We start from the raw sequence: 16,250 nt of genomic DNA on the forward strand, positions 1-16,250 counted from the left end.
ATTAGCATAAGGATGGGGCTTGGTTCTGGTACCAAAGACTAGGCATAGGAATAGAGATTTGGGGTTTTCAGCCATGTCACCCCCAGGGAATGGAGAGGGCTAGAGACTGAGTTCTTTCACATAGTCAGTGATTTAATCAATCAGGCCGACATAATGAAATTCCAGTAAAGACTCAGTGGAGCTTTATGGTTGGTGAACTTGTTGATGTGTGTGTGTGTGAGAGAGAGGCAGACGAACTGGCTCTGAGTTCCTAGGAAGACTGCAGGCAGCACCGCGTTCCCCACCCTCTGAATTTATATCTCTTTGTTCAGAAGTGCAGCTTAAGTGAGCCCCTGAAGTGAGGCTGCTGACTTGCGTGAAGACAGTCTTGAGGAGGACTGAGCCTTGAACTTGTTGAGTCCGAGGCAGACTCCAGGTGGTTAGCCTCAGGATTGATGTTGACTCTGACTTTGCTTTACAGCAGTCTGTGTGTTTGTGGGTCTCAGGATTGGTGTTGGCTCTGACTCTGTGTTACTACAATGTGTGTGTTTGGGAGTCTCAGGATTGGTGCTGGCTCTGACTCTGTGTTACTACAGTGTGTGTGCTTGTGGGTTTCTGTGTTCATCCTACTTAGAGTTTCTTGAGCTTCCTGATGTATGGATTTTGGTTTTCAATAAATTTGGTAATGTTCTGTTATTTGTTTTATTTATTTATTTATTTTTTTGCTAATTTCGCTCTTCTTCTGGTACTCTATTTTGCATATATTGATGTGCTTAATGGTATCATGCATTTTTCTGAGGCTCTTCATCTTTTTCATTTTTTTCTCTCTGGTTTTTGGCTTCAAGTTCGATAATTCTTTATCCTCCAAACTAAGACCTACTTTTGAGCCCCTGTAATGAATTTTTAATTTTGTTTATTGTACTTTTCAACCTCAGAATTTCTGCCTGGTTCTCTTCGGTCGCTTCTGCCTCTGCCCTTTTTCATTGGGTGCCACAGTGCTGGCACGCCTTCTTTTGCTTCTTTAATGGCACTTCCTTCTGTCCTGTGAATGTGTTTATGATGGCTATTTTGTCAAATCAAACATCTGGTTTGCTCTCAGAGTCAGTTTGTTTGTCCACTTTCTTTTTGGTCTATGGGTCTTCCTTTCCTCCTTTTTAGGCTGCTTCAGAGTTTTTCATTAGAAAATGGACATTTTCTTCTATTTACATTTTTAAAACTGAGATATAACTAGGATATAACAGTATATTAGTTTCAGGTGTGCAGCATAAAGATTTGATATGTATACTGCAAAGTGAGCACTACAATAAGTCTAGTTAATATCCATCACTGGACGCAGTTAAGTTTTCTCTTGTGCCTTTTCCCCTTCTGCCTCTGACAACTGCAGTCTGTTCTGTCTCTGTGAGTACTGTGTGTACATGCTAAGTTGCTTCAACTCTTTGTGGGGACCGTAGCCCACCAGACTCCTCTATCCATGGGCTTCTCCAATACTGGAGTGAGTTGCTGTGTCCTCCCTCCAAGGGATCTTTCCGACCATGTCTTTAAAGTCTCCTGCACTGTTAGGCAGGTTCCTTACCACCAGCACCACCTGGGAAGCCCTGTGTGCTGGGTTCTTTTATGTTTTGCTTTGTTTTGTTTTTGATTCCACATATAAGTGAGATCATACAGTATTTGTCCTTATCTGTCTGACTTATTTCACTTGAACATGGTGTCCCCAAGGTCCATTCGTGGTGCAGACAGCAAGATTTCATCCTTTTTATGGCTGTATAATAAACCGTGTGTGTGTGTGTGTGTGTGTGTGCGCGCGCGCGCACGCACACACATCACATTATCTTTATCCATTCATCTGTTGATGGACATTTAGGTTGTTACCATGTCTTGACTATTGTGAATAGTGCTACAATGAACATGAAGTACATATATTTTTCCATATATCTTTTCCAGTTAGTGTTTTCATTTTCTCTGAATCAGTATGCAGAAGAATTGCTGGGTCATTCTATTTTTAATTTTTTGTGAAATCCCTATGATGTTTTTCGTAATGCCTGCACCAATTTACATTCCCGCCAGCCATGCACAAGGGTTCCCTTCTCTTCACATCCTTACCAATACTTGTTATTTTTTGTCTTTTTGATAAGAGCTGTTCTCATAGGTGTGAGGTGATTTCTTGTGATTTTTAATTTGCATTTCCCTGGGGACTAGTGACGTTGCGTATCTTTTCACATACTTGTTGGCCAGCTGTGTGTTGTCTTTGAAAACATGATGAGATCCTCTGCCCACTTCTTACTCAGGTTGTTGCTCAGTTATTTTCAGTGATAGTCGGGGAGGGGTGTGAGCTGCTCTGGAGCTGCATCTGCTCTGACTGGCTCCCTTGAGGGAAGCATGTCTGAGGCTCCGACCTCAGGGGCACCCCTTGGCTTCTCTCCGCTGGGTCTCCTGCAGTCTCACTGCTCAGTTTGGCTGCACCTCAGGTCCCCACAACCTCCTGCTCTGGACAGCTCCTCTGTGCTCTGTTACAGCGAGGTGGGTGCCTGTGGGAGGGTCTCTGGTCCACGGCTCCAGAAGCTCCTGCAGGCTCACAGGGTCTTGTGTCCTGCTCTTCCTGCAGGGCCTCTGAGCTGGGCTCTGGAGCAGGTGTAGAGGCCATGACAGGCTTCTCTCTGAGTGGCACCCACTCTTGGAGCCAAGCGCCTGCTGGGGAGCGGGCAGCAGCCTGGGATCTCCTGGTGCACTCTGGCTGCCACTACATGAGCCAGGCCAGGTGAGCCTCTGTCCCTTGAGGGGGGCTGGATGGAAGGAAGGAGCCCGCTCTGGGGCCCACTCCTAGGGAGCCTCAGGATGAGAAGTGCAGAAGCCCAGCCCCTCACCAGGCGGCTGGGGAAGACTGGACTCTGTGCTAGCAGCCAGCCAGGGGCCTGGGGGCTGTGTTTGGGCTCAGGTGCAACCAGGGCTTGTTGCCTTTTGTTCACTTCAGTTCAGTTCAGTCGCTCAGTCATGTCTGACTCTTTGCGACCCCATGAACCGCAGCATGCCAGGCCTCCCTGTCCATCACCAACTCCCGGAGTCCACCCAAACCCATGTCCATTGAGTCGGTGATGCCATCCAACCATCTCATCCTCTGTCCTCCCCTTCTCCTCCTGCCCTCAATCTTTCCCAGCATCAGGGTCTTTTCAAATGAGTCAGCTCTTGACATCAGGTGGCCAAAGTTTTGGAGTTTCAGCTTCAACATCAGTCCTTTCAATGAACACCCAGGACTGATTTCCTTTAGAATGGACTGGTTGGATTTCCTTGCAGTCCAAGGGACTCTCAAGAGTCTTCTCCAACACCACAGTTCAAAAGCATTAATTCTTCGGCACTCAGCTTTCTTTATAGTCCAACTCTCACATCCATACACGACCACTGGAAAAACTATAGCCTTGACTAGACGGACCTTTGTTGACAGAGTAATGTCTCTGCTTTTTAATATGCTCTCTAGGTTGGTCATAAGTTTCCTTCCAAGGAGTAAGCGTCTTTTAATTTCATGGCTGCAGTCACCATCTGCAGTGATTTTGGAGCCCAGAAAAATTAAGACAGCCACTGTTTCCACTGTTTCCCCATCTATTTGCCATGAAGTGATGGGACCGGATGCCATGATCTTAGTTTTCTGAATGTTGAGCTTTAAGCCAACTTTTTCACTCTCCTCTTTGACTTTCATCAAGAAACTCTTTAGTTCTTCTTCACTTTCTGCCATAAGGGTGGTGTCATCTGCATATCTGAGGTTATTGATATTTCTTCCATCAATCTTGATTCCGGCTTGTGCTTCCTCCAGGCCAGCGTTTCTCATGCCTTTTGTACATTTTCTTAATTTTGAGTTAATGAATTTCATTTCTCAAAATGATGATTGAGGGGTGGGAGTGCGTGAGGTAGAAGTCTTGTGTTAATTCCACCGTTCCTGGCGTTCATCTGGCTGTGTGGAGAAAGGACACCCCACTGCTGCACTGTGATTACGGGCGCAGCTCTGCTCCAAGGTTGGACTCTTGTTTATCATTGCTGCTGGAATCAGTAGTTTAAAATCAGCATTTAGAATCGGTGCTATTGATGTATTTTTCTGTCTCCAAATATAACTTTCAAAGGGAACAGGGGATTAAGGTGTGAGTTTATTTTCTTTATTGATTGTTATTTCCAGCTCTTACATATACCCATCCATCTTTTTAAGTTTATTTTTGCAGTAGTAACTTAGAATACTGCCATGACCTGTAATCACTGGCTTCCTTTGGTCTGAGTTTTATATATTTGATTTGTTCGTTTTATATGTTTGTTTATGCAATTTGGAATTCCTGTTTTGACACTTAGAACATATTAGGTTCTTACTACTGTTTTTAGTTGTATCATTGCAGATACTTAAAATTTTAGTATTGCTTATGATTATATGGTTGTTATATACAGTTAATGATTAGCTTGTCATCTCACTGTGGGAGTGGAGAATGGAACCTAAATTTTTGGTAGGATTGTGGACAGTTCTGAGGGGCACCTGGTGGGCGCTCCACCAGCTTCCCTTCCTGCTTCCTGCTCCACCCACTGCCGCCGGCTCGCTGGCACCCCTTCTGACTGAGAGCTCAGCAGCTTGCCTTTGAGGCTGTGGCCGAGCTGGCCTTTTCTTGGGACAGAGGCCCACGGTGGCTGGGCCGGATGGGCCGGGACGGTGGTGGTGGTGCCATTGGCTCAAGATGGAGGCAGAAACAGCCCAGGGCCCAGTGCAAAGGCGGGGCTCCATCCCTCCCACTTGCGCAGAGCCCTAGAGCTGCCCCCTCCTGGGTGGGCCGGGGTGGGGGGGGGTGAGGGGAAGGGGGCTTGCTCACAGGAAGCAGGAAGACCAGCTGGAGGAGAACAGGAGCCAGCACCCCCCGTGCCCTTGGGTCCAGGGCCCACCTAGCAGTGCTGCCTTCTGGCGAGGCCACCTCCTTCCAGGGCTGCCCCCGGAGGGCGTACACACTGCACCTCATGAAGTCTAGGCTCTGAGAAGAGCTGTTTTTGCTTTCCCTCTGCCTAAGTCTCACTGATGTATTGCTTATCTGATAATGTTAGGTTTTGTCAGCTTTTTATTCCCATTGCTTTGACTGCAGAGGATATTCAGAGGCTGCAGGAAGTGGGGGGAGCAGATGGAATTTTCCTTTGGCTTCTTGCAACAGGTTAAGATCATCTGTCTAAAATATTTCTAGCAAAAATCCCCACATATTTTGGATTTTGGTTGGCAAAGTGAAGGCCTGTGTTTCTTCATCGGGATTACTTTTTCCAGTTTCTCTGTGGCACCTTTGTGTTCATGGGATCACGTTGCTGTAACATAACACCAGGGACTGGAGTTCAGACAGCTCTGGTGAGGCCAACAGGACACTTCCTGCTGGGCTGCGTCCCATCCCATCGCAGGGCTCCACCTGCAGGGCCTGATCAACCCCCACATACCATCACATCGCAGTTTAGGATTCCAGCACCTTAATTCCTGGGAGAGACATCCATTTAGACCATTGCCTTCGATGAGCTGAAGACCAACGTTTCTCCCTTTGGCAGGCCCTCTGGCCCCAGAGTTCACCTGTCATTAAAGCCGTCAAGCACTCAGTGGCCAGTGTGCATTCACGTGAGCGGTTAACACTCCTGCTGGATGGGTCCCTTCCAGCGCTTGGCAAACCTGCTGCACGGTTGTATCGAGGAAGGTTGTAGTGGGCAGTGTGTAGAGGTTCTGATTTTCAGTTCCATAAGTATGCCACATGTATAAATGATGTTTGTTTTCATCAGGCCTACAAGATTATGTGAAGGTCCTAATTTATACTAGTTACATAAATTAAGTCATCATTTAAGGTTAATTTTTATTTCAGCTAAACAGTTGTGTTAAAAAATTTGGTGTGGGAAGGAAAAATTTGCTTTTCCCCACTGTAATCCTACTCTGAATAAGTAATTGCCACAATTAATTACCACTGCAGTTAGCCACTTAGTTTTCAAATAGCTCTTAAAAGGACATAAAGTGGAAGTTTTTTAGAAATGAAATGATTGAAAATGCAGTTTAAAAACTCTGAATGAATGTATTATGTTTGGTTCCCAAATGTGCAAAAGCAGAGGACAAGTTGTTTTATGTGTCATCACTGTCTCTGAATAGCTTCTGGTGTGTTAGATTCTAAACGCACCGAGATCTGTGTTCGCTTCCTGAGACAGTGAAGCGCAAAGAAGCCAGGGACCTGGAGTGTAGGCGGGCATATAGAGGGCCAAGTACTTGCCGGGGACTGGGAGCGTAGACGGCCGAGTGCTCCCGAGGAACCAGGGATGTAGAGGGCCGAGTGCTCACAGGGAACCGGAAGCGTAGATGGCTGAGTGCTCCCAAGGACCCGGGAGTGCAGGTGGCCGAGTGCTCACAGGGAACTGGGGGTGTAGAGGGCCAAGTGCCTCCGAGGAACCGGGGGTGTAGAGGGCTGAGTGCCCCCGAGGACCCGGGGGTGCAGGCGGCCGAGCGCTCATGGGGCAGCCCAGCACTGGCCTTGTCCCCCCTGAGGTGCAGGGTGCTAACAGGGTGGTGCCCAAGCAGGTGCAGAGACCCACCCACCTCTCTGGGGACAGCGTCCACCACCCTGTGCCTCCTGGGGATCTCCGTTCACACCTCATTTGGTAAATAGATTTGCTGGGGACTTTATACCAGCTTCAAGACTCTTAATAACACTTCCTGACTGCACCCCAAAGCTAAACAAGAGAAAGAAAACCAAAGGAAAAAAGGGCATGCTACCAAGCAGACAGTGTCCTGGGCAGCAGGGGGTGCAGAGCTGCTGGGTGCTGTGTGTGACAGAAGATCCAAGTCCTTTCAGGCCCAGAGCCCACCCTTCTCTCTGATCCAGAACCAGAAGGCTCGCCTGACAGGGTCTCCTCCTGAGACACCTGGGCTGAAGACCTAGTCACATGACCGGCTTCTCCCAAATACTCAGAGAGCCTTCCCAAGTCAAAAGATTCTGTTTTGTTTTGCCCATTTTCCTACTAGGTCGTTTGATTTTTTTTTTTTTAATTGTTCTATAAAACTCTTTATATTGAAGACATTAGATTTTTACCATTATACATTACAATCTTTCCTAGCAAAGTTGTTTGTCTTTTTGTTTGTCAAATTCAGAAAGAACTGTGAAGTTTATAATTAAAAGAAGAGTACCCATTTCTCCCCTCCCCACCATGAATTCTGCTCTCAGAAGTTACCAGTTAATGTTGAAGCTCTTTCTCAAGATACTTGCCGGCAGGTTTGCAAGCTCAGTGCTTGTCTCAGGTTGCAGTGGGACCCTGTAGAAAGCAGTCTTCCTAGAGACTGACCCTTGTGCATGTGAACTCTGCTCTTTGCTACTGTGTTTCAGAGGAGGGCGCTGTTCAGAGCAGTCTTTTCCATTGCATCAGAGAGATGTTTCCCAGGGGGCAGGGTGAGGTGTGTTTTATTGGACTTGTTACCTGTGGGTTAGATTTCTGGGTAAGCACTTGCCTGCCCTCAGCCCCTGGAAGACGCCACTCGTCACGGCCTCTGTTGCAGGTCAGACGTCTGCTGACATCTGAGGCTGCATTGCTGGACATGTCCCTCTCTGCAGTGTCCAGGCGGGCACTGTCCTCCAGTGGCTGAGAGCTGTGGTCCCCACAATGGGGAGCTTTGTTCTGAACTGGGGGCTGCTTCTCGTGGCCACTTTACATCTGCCTTTTATTGATTTTCCTCACAAAACTCCTCTTAACTGCGTTTATATCTTGAATGTCGAGCTCTGCCCTGCACCAGTTTCTATCTGGTGACTTTCCCTGTTCTCCTCCTCCCAGAAAACTCAGTATCTGCTTGACAACACCTCATGCTCTTTCTGTCCACCATCTGTCATTTAGTTTCCTGGGGCCGCCTCCTCCCATGGCCAGTCCACCACTCCAGGATGCCCTGTTTCCTGCTCCTTCCAGCAGGGACACATGATCTAAGACTGAAAATGGACTGAAGGGGATGTGGTGAGTCTCATCTCTGCTTGCCACCCAGTTCTGCAGTTCACAGCTCTTGCTCCTCCCTCTAGAGGTCCTTTCTGCATATAATGTATAAACACAGGACGTGTTGATATGCATACATGTACACAGATGTCACATGTACAAAAAGTTAGCACGTGAGTCCCCAGATACGCACGGACAGCTGGTAGCACGTTGGTGTCTAGCTGGTGGGCTGGGGTTAGTCCTTACAGCCCCTTCTGCCTGCCTAAAGAGGCCTCAGCTGACAGACATTCAGGTCACCCCCTCAGGATTCCACAGTGCATTTTCCTGCTCGTGCTTTTGGCACAGAGATGCACTTGGCTTTGAATCAGGAACCTCTCTCTTCTCTTCTGTTAGCATGAATAATTGAGTTGACTGTCAACTGATTTGGGTATTGAAAAGATATAAACATTGTTGCACAAGTGACCAAACAAACCAAGAACTCAAAGTTTAACTGGCGATTGATCAGAAACATTTTTCACATTTTAGGACTACTACATGTGTTTGTTACTATTAGCAAACGCAGCTGTAGCATCACACACTCTACAACAAGTGTGTGTCTTCTAGTGCTCTGCGGGTGAGTCACTTTGATCTGTGCATTCCCACTGAGGAGCAGGTCCATAGCAGACCATTGTATGGTATGTAGTTTCAGAGCACAGAGAAGGCAATGGCACCCCACTCCAGTACTCTTGCTGGAAAATCCCATGGATGGAGGAGCCTGGTAGGCTGCAGTCCATGGGGTCACTAAGAGTCAGACACGACTGAGCAACTTCACTTTCACTTTTCACTTTCATGCATTGGAGAAGGAAATGGCAACCCACTCCAGTGTTCTTGCCTGGAGAATCCCAGGGATTGGGGGGCCTGGTGGGCTGCTGTCTATGGGGTCGCACAGAGTCGGACACGACTGAAGCGACTTAGCAGCAGCAGCAGCAGTTTCAGAGCAAGCCATGTGAAGCCTTAGCTGTTTCTCTACTTAGTCTAAGGAGTTTCTGCAGAGTTTACTGCTGAGAACCATCCTAACAGATTAAAAGGGTCAGCTGGATGAATGCAGAGCCCCCATCTGGGGAGCAGGGTGATAATCAAGTGTAATCTCATAGTAACTTCTAATGATCCCTGCATTTACCTGGTATCAATTGTAATGTTTCTTTCATTTAGAATTTTGTTGAGTTGGTTCTTTGTTTTCCTTGGTGAGCCTAGCTAAAGGTTTGTCAGTTTTGTTTGTTTTCAAAGAACCAACTCTTAGTTTCATACATCTTTTCTGTCATTTCCTTGTTCTCTATTTCTCCTCTCTATCACTCTGTTTTACTAACTTTGTACTCAGTTTGTTCTTTTTCTCATCCCTTAAGGCATAGAGTTTTGTTATTCCGGATCATTATTTTGTCTTGTGAACTTCTTTCTTAGAATTGCTTTTGTCACATTCTGTATATGTTGTGTTTCCATTTTTGTCTGTCTCAAGATACAGTTTTATCTCCTCTTTGATGTCTTTGACTTGTGTGTTGTTCAGGAGAGTGTTGTTTAGTTTGCATGTTTTCATGCAGTTTCCACTTTTCCTCCTCTGGTGGTATATGTTGCAGTCAAAAAAGATACAATGCTTACAGTCTCCTAAATTTGCACAGATTTGTTTTGTGGCCTAATATATGGTCTGTCATAGAAAAGGCTCCATGTGTTCTTAAAAGAATGTGTATTTTGCAGTCACTTATAGAATATTCTATATGTGTTTGTGAGGTTCATTTCATGTGTAATGTTGTTCAGACTGTTTCCATTTTGATTCTTTGTTTGGATGATCTGTATCCATTGTTGAGAGTGTGGTATTAAATTCCCTAGTTATTATTGTACCGCAGTGTCTCTTTTTAGCTGTTAGTAGTGGTTGTTTTGGCTGCACCATGCAGTCTGTGGGATCTTAGTTCCCCAACGAGGGATCAAATACAAGTCCTCAGCAGTGAAAAGGCTAAGTTCTAACCACTGGACCACCAGGGAATTCTGTTAATTTCTGCTTTCTACATTTATGTGTTCCAGTGTTGGGTGCATAAATATTTAATAATTGGATCTTCTTGATAGAACTGACCCCTTTATCATTATATAGTGACCTTCTTTGCCCCTCTTCACCATTTGTAAAGTCTGTTTTGTGTTACATAAGCATAGCTATCCCTACTGTTTTTGGGTCACCATTTGCTTGAAGTTAGTTTTATATCCATTCACTCAGGCTATGTGTGTCTTTAAAGCCAAAGTGAGTCTCTCTGTAGGAAGCTTACAGTTGGGTCTTGTTAACCCATTACAGTTTATGTATATTTTTGTGTATCTGAGGACAGATTATTGTAAATGAAATTATTTTTAGTACTTTTTTTTCTACTTTTAAATTAGAGTTGTAAGTGATTTATATGCCACCATTACTGTATTACACTCTTGAGTATAAATTTATGTGTACTAGTGAGTTTCACTCTACCTTCATGTTTATTTTCACTCACAAAACTCCTTTAAGCATTTTTTGTTAGGCAGGTCTAGTGCTGATGAACTCCCTCCACTTTTGTTTGTTTGGGAGAGTCTTTATCTCCCCTCATTTCTGAAGAACAGTTTTGCTGATATAGAAATCTTGGTTGATAGGTTTTTTTCTTTTGTTATAATATCCTATGGTAATTATAATTCAGTAAGTCAATTAAGAAAATGTTTAGTAGTTAAAAAATCTTTTGATTATATCATCTCATCCTCTCCTGGCCTGAAAAGCTTCTCTTGAGAAATCTCTTCATATTGGGGTGAAGGGTTCCTTTGCATGTAACTAGTCTCTTTCACTACGTTCAAAGTTCTTTGTCTTTGAACAATTATGTGTCTCGGTGTAGATCTACTTGGGTTCAACTTATTTGGGGTCCTTTGGTCTCATGGATTTGGATATCCATTTCTCCCCCCAGGTTTGAGACATTTTCAGCCATTACTGTTTTAAATATACTTGTCCCTTTCTCTCTTATTCTGTAATTCTACCAGTGTAGATACTGTTTCTCCTGATTGTGTTCCACACGTCCCTTTGACTTTCTTTATTCTTTCTCATTCTTTTTTGTTGTTGTTGTTTTTTCTTCTTCTCTTACTGGATAATTTCAAATGTCTTTGTTTCTCTTCATTGTCAAGTCTATTTTTGACCATCTCTATTAAGATTTTTGTTTTGTGATTGTGTTTTTCACTTCTAAGTTTTTTTCTTTATGGTTTCTGTTTGTTTGTTCCATGTGTTGTTTTCCTAATTTCATTTAGTTGTCTTTGTGTTGTTATGGTTCACTAAACTTCAATAGGGTTATTTGGAATTCTCTGATAGTTTATAGGTACCACATTTCTTTAGGGTCAGTTATTGAAGCTTTATTAGCTCCCTTAGGTGCCATGAAATTAAAAGACTTTTACTCCTTGGAAGAAAAGTTATGACCAAGCTAGACAGAAGCAGAGACCCTGCCAACAAAGGTCCATCTAGTCAAGGCTATGGTTTTTCCAGTAGTCATCTATGGATGTGAGAGCTGGACTATAAAGAAAGCTGAGCGTCAAAGAATTGATGCTTTTGAACTGTGGTGTTGGAGAAGACTCTTGAGAGTCCCTTGGACTGCAAGGAGATCCAATCAGTCAATCCTAAAGGAAATCAGTCCTGAATATTCATTGGAAGGACTGATGCTGAAGCTGAAACTCCAGTCCTTTGGCCACCTGATGCCAAGAGCTGACTCATTTGAAAAGACCCTGATGCTGGGAAAGATTGAGGGCAGGAGGAGAAGGGGACGACAGAGGATCAGATGGTTGGAGGGCATCACCAACTCAATGGACATGAGTTTCGGTAAACTCCGGGAGTTGGTAATGGACAGGGAGGCATGGTGTGCTGCAGTCCATGGGGTCACAAAGAGTCAGATATGACTGAGCGACTGAACTGAACTAGGTGGTGTCACATTTGCCTGCTGTTCTGTGATTTCAGGCTCCAGAACCATCAGAGTGACTCCAGGAAAAAGCAGTTGACAGGAGAGCTCTGCAAATGCACTTCCTTTTCTCCATCCCTCCCTTCTTATTACTGTATTTCTTTGAATCTAAGGTGCCAGGCGTTAAGTATATCCTGATTTCAGAAATGAAAAAGTAACAAAATCATTTCTAAGAATACAAAATGTGTTGTGGTGCAGCCTCAGCACCCCTCCGCCCTCGGTTGGGAGCCCCATCAACCTGATCTGGTTTGGCTGCAGTTACTCAACGCGGCTGACTGTCTTCAGCCACATGGAGACTCCCTGCAGCTGATGGGAGAACGCGCTGTGCACACGCACAGATAAGGGGACATGGGCCAGCTTCTCTGCTGAAGTGTCAGTTTCACGGCCACCGGGTGATACAACTGTGACCTGTGTATTCACTGCATCAGGTCTGAGCTTCTCTTAACCTTTCATTAGGTTCCAGGAGCGAGTTTCCGAGGCTGGAAAGAAGTGACTTCTCTATTTAACAAGGATGACGAGCAGCAGCTGCTGGAAGGACGAAAATCCCCCAAGTCCAGAGCGTGAGTAGCCACTGTCCGAGGAGCGGGCATTCCAGAAACAGAGAGCAGGGCCATGAGAGGGGACGAGAGGGGCTTCCTCCCTTGTGAGGAGATGGAAATGCATTGTTCTAAGTGTAAGCACTTTGAAAGACTATAGAAAAATGGAAAAGAATTTTAAAAAGCTTCCCAGACCAGGTCTTGAACTTCCAGCTGTAAACTGAACTTACAAGCCTTAAAGCAGATGGTAGCCACATGTTTAAGGTGGGAAGATGGCAGTTGTTCCAGAGAATCAAGGAAAAACCCAATTAAAAATGCAAAGATTGACTGTAAACTATACTTACATGCTGACAGTGCTGCTAGTTTATTATAAACATTTTGAATTTAAAAATTACATACTTAGGGAATTCCCTGGTAGTCCCGTGGTTAAAACTTGGTGCTTTCACTGCTGTGGGCCTGGGCTTGATCCCTGGTGGGTGAACTAACATCTCACAAGTCGTGTGGCATGGCCAACAAAAAATGTAGTTAAAGATGAAAATATAAATTTAAATTTGAAAATATAAATGGTGTTGCCAACAGTGGGTGAATCCTGGGGAATCTGACCATAGGGAGGCTGCTCCTCCGTGGACAGGGCACCTTGGCAGCACTCAGGACCCATCAGAGCCAGCCAGTCCCCCTCCTCTGACCATATGACTGTGGCCTCCCCACCCTGTCTTCAGGGACTGTGTCAGTCAGTCCTCTGGGCTGTCTGGGTGGCAGCTAACAGGTAAACGTCTCCCAGGGGCCTTGAACTTGTGCCTGTGTTCTGCCCCTCGGTCCAGTTAAGCAGGACTTGGAAGGTTGGGCCTGTGTCCTGGGGATGCTCTTGGCAGCCCGGCCAGGGGGCCCGTGGCCAGGGTGCTGTGTCGTTTCTGGGGACCCACCTCCAGTTGGCTGCGTTTTCCTCAGGGCACACAGTGCTCTGAACTCTGAACATCTGAGGCTGCAGCTGAGTAAACCTGTGGCAGCCCAACTTGGTACAGGGCATAATCTGTTTCTGGATCTGGGATCTGGGGCCTGTTTTCTCCTGTCTCCAGAGACAAGCTCGGCCTTCTGTGTGCCTTGAGACAGCCTTCTCTTCTGTCTTCTCTCTGAGGCTGACTTTGCTCGAGTTTAAATATGGCATTCACAAATTTTATTAATCACGTGTACTGACTGATTTTTCCATATTAATATGGAAAATACAGGTTTTACATATGTATCTGTTTGAGTTTATTTATAAAATAAACACAACTTGACACCCTAGGATGACTGATCACCAACACTTAACTCTTTCGTCTCCTGTAGCACTAACTTAAGACTAAAAGAAGAGTTGAAGACAGAGAAGAAGTCTGGATTTTGGGACAATTTGGTTTTGAAACAGAACATACAGTCTAAGAAACCAGATGAGATAGAAGGTTGGGAACCTCCAAAACTTGCCCTTGAAGACGTGGCAGCAGACTCGGGCGGCCCTGTGAGTGACCGTGTGTCTCGGCCGGGCTGGCAGGAGGACGCAAAGGGCTCTACCAAATACACCAGCCTGGCCAGTGCAGGGAGCAGCTCACGCTGGAGCCTCAGGTCGGCCGGGAAGCTGGTCAGCATCCGCCGGCAGAGCAGAGGCCACCTGACGGACGACTGGGAGGAGCTGGAGTGACCGCCCAGCCCCCACGTGTCCTCACACCAAAACCTGCCTGATCGTGCACCTTTGTATCTCATCTCCTTCACATTCCTAGAGTCTGCGGTATCGTGGCGTTTATTAGTATAGTGTCCTGTTTGGTCTTTCCCAGATGAAAGTCACAGAGAATCTGCTCTGTGCTGTTTCATTTGGCTTTCCTCTTCAAATGCCAAGTGAGGAAATGCCAGGCCTCCTGTGATTTCTCAGTGGGCATGCACAGGGTCCACCTGTCACCTGTGTGTTGCTGACCTTAGGTGGGAAGTTCACCACAGTGGGGATTTGCTGTTTGCCACAAAACTGTCTTTCTGTGTCCTGAGTTGCGGTTCTGTGTGCTGTGACTTGATCCCTGTCTCTGCATGTAGCACATACCTGTAATCTATGACACAAGAATGTAGCAGCCACACACTTCTTTTCTGTTGCCAGAAACCTGCAATCCAGGTGTAACGTGAATCTTCCAAAGGTCACGTCACACTGTGCTCACTCTTCTTTTGTATTAAACCGTAAAATATGCAAGCAAATTAAACACTGGCGAAGTGAAGGCTGTATCATCCCCAGAAATACACTGTCTGCAAACACAGCTTCACCTCCCACAAGCGTATTAGATGGTGACAGTGTTCCCATCTTGAGGTTCTTGAACTTTTAAATACTGATGTTTCTTTTCTTCTAAAAGTTTGTTTTCTTATTTTGATTGCAGACTAAAGAATGCTATAAAGCATGGATCAGTTTTAATAACTTGACACTTCAATTTGTTTGGAAAATATTAACTTGCTTGTTAGAGTTGAAATTGCAGGAAAATGCTGAAAGTGCCTCTTTTCTGTAACACCCAGGGTTTTGTTTTTTCAAATGAGACTGTTGGACCCTGAGAAGCTCTGTGTTGTGGCTGGTTCAGGAGCATCACTGAGCATCTCTTGTGTCTCCGAACTTGCTTGTTGACTCCTTGACAGAGTGGGCTCCAGATCAGGTACGAAGCACGTGTGTCCTCAGCAAGACAGACCCAACCCACAGGAGGACCACGTGTTTCTGAGATCCGAACAGGTGTAGGGGTTTCTGGTTAAAAAGAAAAACTTCCAGTTACACTGTGCATTCCTCTCTTGTGAAAGCCACTGTCTTCAAGGTATTCAGTGAGCAGTTCCGTGCTGTTCCACACAAGGGGTGTCATTTAGCGTTTCTGTGGACCCCAAGGGGTGACGGGGGTGACAGAGCGCCTGCCTGTCACCTGCTATTTCTCGGTCCATCAGTCTGTGGACACTCTGTCATCTGACTACCAGCCGTCTAACCACAGTCTCCCTGTCATCTAACCATCTGTGTCTGTCATCTGTGTAGCGTCTGTCAAAATCACTTATGTCCTTCTCTTTCTAATAGACAAGTTTACTTCACCGAGCCTTGAAAGGGGGACATGTGAGTGGTGGTAAAATCCTATTTGTGTTAGAACCTTGAAGTGGTTAATAGCGGAGTTGAAAACCGTGTTTCCTCAGGTAAACAGTTCAGCTCATTAACTGGAGTCCTTCTCCCTAGAGACACTTGCTGTGACTGAGATGAGCTATCTGAAGCAGGAGCTTCGGGCTCATCTTGGGCTAATCCTGTGATGAGGTGCAGGGAAGGGGCTGTGTGTTTGAGGTTCTGGGCAGAGAGTGCGGGGTGGGGGGGGGGGGGGGGGGGCGGGGCAGGTGGGACAGCCTCCACCTCGGGGAGCCTGTGCCGGTGTGCTGTGATGCTAAGTGCCTGCGACCCCCTTGGGGACACACGTGATGCACAGCTGGCAGAACGGCCCCTCACACCCCTCATTCCTCACAGCCGAATGCAAGCCAGAGTGGGGTTGGATTATGCACGTGAATAATACTTTTTCTTATCTACAAACATTAATGTAAAAATGAATTTTTGTTCTGTTGTATCTGATTAAAATAACTCTGTGGATTTTAATATAAATATTTATTGGTGTGCTTTGGGGGAAAGATATTTTTTTCTTGATGGAATTTACCAAAGCAACTTTTATTTTGTTCACTGGCTGATGAGAGAGCGGGTCTGTCCAAATTCTGTAAACTGCACAGCTTCTCTGAAGAGTGAAGTATCTGCTCTTCTGACTTTGTTTTGTCATTAACAGGAAAGTGATTGGTTTTAAAGAAAGTTGAATTC

At 45.7% G+C, this 16,250-nt stretch overlaps 1 protein-coding gene across 1 annotated transcript in view; it reads left to right on the forward strand.

Annotated features, from left to right (window-relative positions):
• The window catches only part of TDRP (testis development related protein), a 41,145-nt gene extending 25,397 nt beyond the window's left edge, over nt 1–15,748 (forward strand). Inside the window, exons 2-3 of the mRNA XM_061167362.1 lie at nt 12,345–12,448; nt 13,751–15,748. Of these exons, the coding sequence (XP_061023345.1) occupies nt 12,345–12,448; nt 13,751–14,096 (450 nt within the window). The 3' untranslated portion in view covers nt 14,097–15,748. The remainder of the gene's footprint in view (nt 1–12,344; nt 12,449–13,750) is intronic.
• Nucleotides 15,749–16,250: the final 502 nt, after the last annotated feature.

This window comes from Dama dama, chromosome 19 (assembly GCF_033118175.1).
Source record: "Dama dama isolate Ldn47 chromosome 19, ASM3311817v1, whole genome shotgun sequence".
NCBI lineage: Eukaryota > Metazoa > Chordata > Mammalia > Artiodactyla > Cervidae > Dama > Dama dama.